Source organism: Clarias gariepinus, chromosome 18 (genome assembly GCF_024256425.1).
Source record: "Clarias gariepinus isolate MV-2021 ecotype Netherlands chromosome 18, CGAR_prim_01v2, whole genome shotgun sequence".
Lineage (NCBI taxonomy): Eukaryota > Metazoa > Chordata > Actinopteri > Siluriformes > Clariidae > Clarias > Clarias gariepinus.
In genome coordinates, this window is record NC_071117.1 from 10,107,160 (window position 1) to 10,115,753 (window position 8,594).

General features: G+C 39.8%; 1 protein-coding gene across 1 annotated transcript; it reads left to right on the plus strand.

Annotated features, from left to right (window-relative positions):
- Positions 1-537: 537 nt before the first annotated feature.
- Positions 538-7,835, plus strand: prdx2 (peroxiredoxin 2). Its single transcript, XM_053477169.1, has 6 exons — positions 538-627; positions 2,677-2,794; positions 3,146-3,299; positions 5,516-5,638; positions 5,877-6,007; positions 7,409-7,835. Exons 2-6 carry the CDS (start codon positions 2,692-2,694, stop codon positions 7,489-7,491), a joined length of 594 nt encoding a protein of 197 aa, XP_053333144.1. The 5' UTR covers positions 538-627; positions 2,677-2,691; the 3' UTR covers positions 7,492-7,835.
- The last annotated feature ends 759 nt before the right edge of the window (positions 7,836-8,594 follow it).

Sequence of the window (8,594 nt, forward strand, 5' to 3'; positions counted from 1 at the left end):
TTATTATTATTGTTGTTGTTGTTGGTGTTGTCATTAAAACTGAAAACAACCAGAAAAACACATGATCTTGTTTATCTGTACTATTTCTTGTCTATTTGACCCATTTACCTTTTTTTTTTTTTTTGCTTAGTCATGCTTGTGTAAAATTCAGTTCATCATCTTGCTTAGGTTGTACTAAAAAAAAGGATATGTCACTCTATACTGCACAGTCTCGAGCCATATATATGTTTAAATATATATATAAAAAACTAACTTTCCATTAGAAAGTAAAAAATGGCAAAACTTTAAATTCAGAAATTACACCTCAGGGGATATACAATTTTATATATACACAAATTTTTATTATAGCGTATGCATCTCACCTATAAGTGATTACATTTATCTATGTTTATAAATGTTTTTATAAACATGTTTTTATTTTTTTAAATCCGTTATTAATGCATTTTGAAGACAGTTCGCGCTTACTGATTGGTCAGGCTTATGATTGGTTACTGCAAATGATGTGTACCAGCGACTCCGCCCCCACGTGGTCTCTTCGCGTCACGTGGTTGCGTGCAGTCTGCACAAGAGAGAGCGGAGTGTCCTCTGTCTATCTGACGCCGAGTTTACTGTCGGAGATCAGCAAATGTAAGTGCTTGTATCACATTTCTGCTTTATACAGAATACCCAGAAAAGCGTAAAATAATCACTGGAAGGGTTTGTTTGAGTCTGTTTGGCTTTGGACCACTTACTGTTAAACAAAAGATCTGCAGAGTCATCCACTTCCGAGCTCCGGAGTTTAATTATACGGCTGTAAAGCAAATTTATAGCATAACGTATAGTTTTTAAACATTTTGTAATTATAATGTTTTTTTAGGGGGGGGGGGGGGCACTTGCTCGCTGAGGGCCTTCCAGCGATAGCTTTCATTTCCCATCCACATTCTGACAGATCCCGCCTACTTGCCAATGATTGGCTGGCACGGCACCGGGTTCTGCCCGGTGATTGGCTTGTAGCTTAAGTCTTTTGGTAATTTGCCAATCATTGAACAGGAACCTCGAGTCATTGAAAACGATTAGGAGGGAAAAAAAGATTGTTGGAGGGTCGTTGACCCGCCCAGTTTATCTCGTTATCTGCGCATACACACCCCCACACACGCGCACGGCTTGAAATGGTTTTGTTTCAGATATTCTGCTTTGTCATTGTGCCAGGCGCATACAACCCCAGGGGTTTACTGCTTTTCCTTTAAATAATTAAAGAAGAGCACATTGGAGTTTACTAAAGCTGAAATACTTTGGGAGATTTTTTTCTTTCAGGTGTTTAATTATTAATCAGAAGAAGCTTGTGTAATAAAAGCTCCTTTCAGCTTTATAATCCTCTCGAAGCGCGTGACCTGCACGAGACGTGGCCCGTATTCGAGACATGGCCCGTATTCGAGACATGGCCCGTATTCGAGACATGGCCCGTATTCGAGACATGGCCCGTATTCGAGACATGGCCCGTATTCGAGACATGGCCCGTATTCGAGACATGGCCCGTATTCGAGACATGGCCCGTATTCGAGACATGGCCTCTCACACTCTCTTACCTCCCATTCAGCAGGTCTTTTTCTGCTCGTCATTAAATCTCGAGCAGTTTCCTTGTCTCCTATGTTGAATCTTAAGTTGTTCTCTCTAGTGCTGATGCCCGGTTGAGAGGAGGATCTTGCTGAATCAGTGCAATGTTGAGAACTGCATTGGCTCAGGTGATCCAGGGCGTTTTCACATTAGGATCTCGGGATCGCTTGACTTTAAGTCTGGTTCGTTTAGATCAGTGAAAACGCAACATGTTCCACGCTGGAAGAAGCGGTCTCGAGAGCGCGGATCAGACATGGAAGCCAGTCGTACCTGAACATGGAGGCAGACATGATGTCATCAATGCCGTCTGTACGTACTGTTGCACGCGCCGATCTCATCCTTTGACCTACACTGCCATAGCTGAGATCGTTTTTTATTTGTTTTTTTCCCGAACGCTTAATTTTTTCCGAAAATATCCAGCGTACTGCGAGGATTTACTTTCTCATTATCGGCTTCTTCTCTTGTGTTTAATGGTACCTCGCAAAGCAACTAGGTATATACTGCCACCTGCTGCATCATAGAAAGCAAGTACACAAGTGCACCCGAGTACGGAGAACAAAAGTAACGTAAACTCTAATTGCTTGGATTGCAGCTTTAAATCCAGAAGAAATTTTCTGTAGAAACAACAGGGATCATGCATATAATCTGAAACTAACAGATATTTTTTTAAAGAATTTTTTAGTAAGGACATGCGTATTTAACATTTTGGGTCGTAATGTTTTCCATCCTGAAGAAAGTCTTTATGAAAAGAAGAATTTACACTTATGATAAATTTAATTTTTTAGAACAGTTTTAATGTTGGTATATTAACGTCTTTTATAACGTTTTTGTACTTTCCTTTTAGCTTTTTAAAAAATATTTTAAGTTTGGAATTGACTAAAGTAAATGTTTTACATAATAGTTGTAATATTTTATCTCTCTGTGTTTATTTATATTTGTAAGAAGTGGCTTTATCTTTATACATGTCATATATTATCAACCTGTAGCTGGGGGACTTTTGGCGTCCAGTCACCATGTCGTATGTTGGAGTAGAAAAGTGTTTTGCACTTTAAAGCCTCTTGTTCCTGATTGCTCTCTCGACAGCAACAAGCCCTTAAGATGTCTGCCGGAAACGCCAAGATCGGTCATCCTGCTCCTCAGTTCAAGGCCACGGCGGTGGTGGACGGCCAGTTTAAAGACGTCCAGCTTTCTGACTACAGAGGTACACAGGAACAGTTTGGTTAAAGGATGAGAAATGTGGTCTTTGTTTCTGGTTTTGTTGCCTTCTTATCCCAAAACCCAAAGCCACTAGTTTGACGAAGCATGTGATCATAGCCTTAACAGTCTCCGTTAACCTCATGCAGCTTTGAAGGAAATGTAAAAAATATTTAATAGTCTATGTTTTATTATATAATTCAGTGAATTATAACTCCTCTAGTGTTAATTATTTAAAGACTGTACAGCTTTATTTATGGGATGTACATGAAGAGTCCCAGAGCGTGTCAGATCTTCTCTTTGATTTAAACCATGTCTCACGCTTTCTTCCCCAAACACTTTTCCTTTCGTTTTAAAGGGAAATATGTGGTCTTGTTCTTCTACCCCCTGGACTTCACCTTCGTGTGCCCGACTGAGATCATCGCCTTCAGCGATCACGCCGAGGAGTTCCGTAAGATCGGCTGTGAGATCCTCGCCGCCTCCACCGACTCCCACTTCAGTCACCTGGCCTGGTGAGGAGCCTGGACACACACACACACACACACACACACACACGATCTGTGTTGCGATTCAGATAGAGGAACTGCAACGTTTTACCACCTCAACTACAGGTAGTCCCTGACAAATGAGTTCTGTTCTGGGAGCCCGTTCGCAAGTCAGATTTGTTCTTAAGTTTGACAAAGTGAGTCTTGTATGCCTTTGACATAAATATACAATGTAAATCAGACCAATCCACATGACTAAATCTCTGTCCCCTTTCCCACACTGCTATCATGTGGCCAAAAACCGTATTCGTGCCTAAGAAAATGAACCTTACACAAATGTAGCAGTGTTGTCTCTGCGCCTTTAAATCGTGAGGGGAATCTCAGGCGTCATTTTGTCTAAACTGTTTTCCACTGTATTGCACTGTAAAACTGTTTTGTTGAGGATTTTCCAAAATTTGGATTATTCACCACCAGAACAGCTTTACAGGATAGACATTTTCTATCATCGTGGTCACAGAATGATTCATTGAAACCGGTGAGGCCGTCTCATTTCTCCAGCACACACACTGGAAGTAGAACCGCGGTCCGTTCGTAAGTCGGGGACTATCTGTACATTGTAAAAACGGATTTTGGAGTCACTGTGGGGATACGTGGATTGACCCACAAAACAATTGTCATACATTACTAAAACATTTTTTTTCCCTATCTTCAAAACACATAAAATATATGAAATATGTAAATATATAAACCAATAACATCAGTTTATAATTAAAAAGTCTGATTAGAACCTAGAGACAGTACCGTTTTTATTCAGTGGAGCTACAGCTCTAATCTGTGGTCACTTTTCTTTTCCTATCCTTGGTACATTTCCTGTGCCGTTTAAAATAACAAGAGAATCCTTGTTGCTTACCATTATTGTCACCATGGTTACCGCCATTAATTGAATGAATGGTTTCGTACCACCTCAGGAATTTTTCTTCCCCCTCCCACATTGTGCCAGGAAACTTACAAGTCTAAGGCGTCTTACACATTTACTGTTCTAACATCAAACAAAGTACATAAAGTGATAATAGAACAGGGAAAAAAGATAAAAGAAAGAAACAAACTAAAATATATAATTAATTTACTGTAAAGTCTTTAACTCCTTTTGATCCTGTGTGGCTCGTAACTGACTGTAGCAGAGAACAAGGGCTGCTACTATTCAACACATACTGTTCTTCATAAAATCTTCTCTAAATGCTTAATTAAACTCAATCCAACCTTTCCAGCAATCATCAGATTTGTTTGTATTAAGGCGTACGATAAATATCCTAAAACAGTCTGTTAATGTGGTTAGGCCTTGATTTAACCTTTTTTGAATATATCACTCCTACGTGTGTGTGTGTACGTGGGTTTGTGCACATTGTGCCTGAGGTTTGGTGTGAAGACTTCCCAGCTCGTGCCTTATCACCTGTTAACCCGCCCCTCATTGATAAGCTCAGTGAGAGCAGACGCATGGGCACAGATACACAGTGAAGAGTAACGGCCGTCCGTATCTCGAACCTCCTGTAACATCAGCGCTTGGCTCGTACCGCACCTCCTTCTCCTAATCCTGGAGATGATTGACAGCATTTCCCTTTGTGACAGAACTAAAGTTCACATCGCTTTTTGATGATCCGAAAGCAGTACTTGTTATCTAAGTCTTTCTGCAGCGGATGCACTGAAGGTCACGGTAGCGGATGATAATGAAGTGTTTTTACTGAACTAGGAGAAGAAATTACCTACAAGTTAATACAGCTAAATGCGAGATTTGGGGTACAAGAAGAGATGTTGGAGCGCGTTACTGGGATCTGTTACAGTTTCTTAAATGCACAAGTAGAAAATTAAGAGGATTTTTTTTTTTTTTTTTTCGGGAGATAGTGCATAAAACAAGATCCTGATCCATACTTCTCACCAGTTGGTGGCGGTAATGCACAATTTAATTGTCTGCCAACTGTTTTTCCCAAGTCTTTGGGAAATAGACATTTCCTGTTTAACAATCATCTGAGAGTTGCGCTTCAGTATCCTGAAGATTGCACCTGTGATTGATTTATTTTTATTTCTTTTTTTTTCCCCTTCTTTAATCCAACCTCTCGCACCTGCAAAATGAACCGTTTTTATGGTTACAGGCTTCGTCCCGAGCGTCCATAGAGATGCGGAAAGTCTTTAACACAGTACATGTGGTGAGGTTGTGTTTCCCATTCCTATGTTTTATCTCATGATAGGATCAACACCCCGAGGAAGCAGGGAGGTCTGGGCTCCATGAAAATCCCTCTGCTGGCCGACCTGAACCACTCCATGTGCTGCGACTACGGCGTGCTGAAGGACGACGAGGGCATCGCGTTCAGGTCAGGACCAAAATGTTTGCAAAGAATACACCTTGGATAATAATGAGCTACTTTAGCAGTGTATCTGTTGTTCTTATCAAGTTTCTCTAGAGCAAAAACTACAATAGGAAGCGTTGTACATAATCACTATCCTTGTGAAACTCTTATTTAATTTTAAACTCTATTTAAATTTTGTGAATTCCGTACATCACCCAAGCCTCACTTTCGTTTTTTTTTCTTTTTTTTTTCCTGCACACAGGGGGCTGTTTGTGATTGATGATAAGGGCATCCTGAGGCAGATTACCATCAACGATCTGCCTGTGGGACGTTCTGTGGACGAGACCCTCCGCCTGGTCCAGGCGTTCCAGTTTACTGACAAGCACGGAGAAGGTGAGTTCTTGCTGTTGTGACAAACCACTCCACACCGCGCAGTCATGTGATCTACAGAAAGCATGCATGAATCTGGTGTTCTAACAATCCATGCTACCTGTCATTCTTTGCTACGTAAACTAACATTTATTCATATTCATTTATTTTTATTTTTTATTTGGGAGCATAACTTGATGGAGAGATTTTTTTTTTTTTCTGTCAGAATATGCTACTGTAATTTCTCTAATTATGGTAACGCATCAAAACATGCTTCACATACTGTTATTTTACATTTACCGCTTTAATAGTTACAATTTTTTTGCTAAGGTGGCACAAATCGATAAACTCTGATAGACTTCACATTATAGTAGCATTGTTTGACAAGTTAGCATGGATCATCAGAACACTCCTCATCTGATCGGCCGAAATGGCAGGGTGTTTAATATAGTATTCTGTAAAACTCGTATCAGAGTTTAATTCTTTTTAAAATGTAAAATATTTTATTATTTATATTATATTTTATATTATAGTTGTTTTTGCAGATGACCACTTAATGAATTGGAATCTGTACATAATTTAGTGGAGAAATTCAGATTTATTAAACTCTGATCAAATAACAGTGATTTTAACAAAATGATTTACCAAACATGATGCTCATGCAGCTGTGATCATTTATTTATTTATTTAGCATTTTTTTTTTTTTTTTTTTAAGCAGGAGCTCCAATCTGACTGGTTCATGTTATTTTTGTGGATGAGAACTTTTTTTTTATTTGGAAAGGAGCCCTTTATATGAGAAGGGGAATAAAAGTGCATTTTCAGACAAATTGTCGATGGCAAGAAGTTGTTTCAGTGCAAACTTGAGTAACAGGTTTTACGGATGTTTCATTAAAACACAGTCTGTCCTGAACAGTGACGCACATACGAACATGATGCTGACGCTGACTTTATTCAGCAGGAAGCTTTAACTGTCTTTGTTGTTCAGAAATACTTTGACCTCAGAGAGATTATCCAGCTGAGTTATTTACACCTGATATAAAAATGCCCTGACATAAGCGATGGGAATCGCCAAGAAAATCAGACAGTGCGTCATGATACCTAGGTGTCGATTTGATTTGTATTCATTTCCCTAAGCATTATGATATTTTATCAATATCCTGATATTTATTATTATTATTTAAGATTTTGTAGCAAAATGATTTGTTCTACCACACAGGATGCAGTGCTGGCTGCCAACATGTAACTAGTTTGGAGCACCACCTGTAGGATTATAGAGGAACTGCAAGGTTTTAATTTTGGAGTCATTCACGAAATACCACAGAAAAAGAATAGGCCTACATAGAATCCCTGCTATTTTATTTTATTCTTACACACATGAAACCTTGTCAGAATGAGAGAGTAATGATTTTGTTTTCCCCTCTGCAGTCTGCCCTGCAGGATGGAAACCCGGAAGTGACACCATCGTCCCTGACGTTCAGAAGAGTAAAGAGTTCTTCTCCAAGCAGTAAAATGTTCCTCGCACCTGCGATAACACTGACCCAGCGAGGATACTGAAGCACTTAACGCTAAGCTCTGATTAGACCATAGTGTTTTTGTTTAATTTGTTTATTTTGTTGTTCTGCTGTTAATGAGCCTTAGAGAGTGACATGTTAACACCTCATCTGTTTCAGTCTGCTGTTACGTCATCTGAATTTGTTCGGTCACATTTCTGCTGAAATACCTGTAGTTCTCTCTTTTTCTTTTTTCCATTTATGATGAAAGCATGGCGAAAGATTTTGTACTCCTGAAGCGTTAACGCCTGCTTCCTTGTTAACATCCTAGAATTGTCCAATAAAGGTGCTGGTTTAAAAGACTTGTTATAAGCGTTTTAATTGGTTTGTGTGATCCTTCCATCCATCTATTCATCCATCCACCTCGGAAAATGGCTTATATGTCCTGTTTTGACATAACCACGTTTATAGCCGCCGTTTAAGTTGTGCATCTTCTAATGATGTCCTCCTATTGGAAAGTGGCTTTAAAATGAGCGTAGTAGCAACACACGGATTCAAATCCAAATCTTTGACACCTCCAGCACTTACCTGTGCACGGGTTTGGTGTCATCATGCGTGTCACCCCAAGATTAGGCTCTGCCACCTTCCTGCAGCTGTTTTCTGACCTTTATGAATTCCCCAGAAGTGGGAATCTCCCATGATCTCGGGTACCGTGTTTATTTGTGCTGTCCCCTGGGATGTCTCAAATTTCCCCTTGGGATTTTGCAAATTCCCTCTGGGCTTAAGAAACCTGCTGTGTGCCAGTCAGGGTCACTAAAAACCATTTGCAGGTCATATGTCTGATCATTATCAAAAACGTTTAAAAAATTTGTAACAAAATCTAACTGTGTAGTGTAAACCCAGCTTCATCAGGATCAGAATGACTCCGGAATAAAATAAAATTTCTTTTATTTCTGTAAAGTCATACAATGAAAAGGTATAATGGCGGCACGGTGGCTTAATGGTTAACACTGTCGCCTTGCACCTTCTGGGTCCTTGTTCGATTCCCACCTCGGGCTTGTGTGCATGTTCTCCCTCTTATTAATGGGTTTCCTCCGGGTACTCCGGTTTCCTCCCACAAT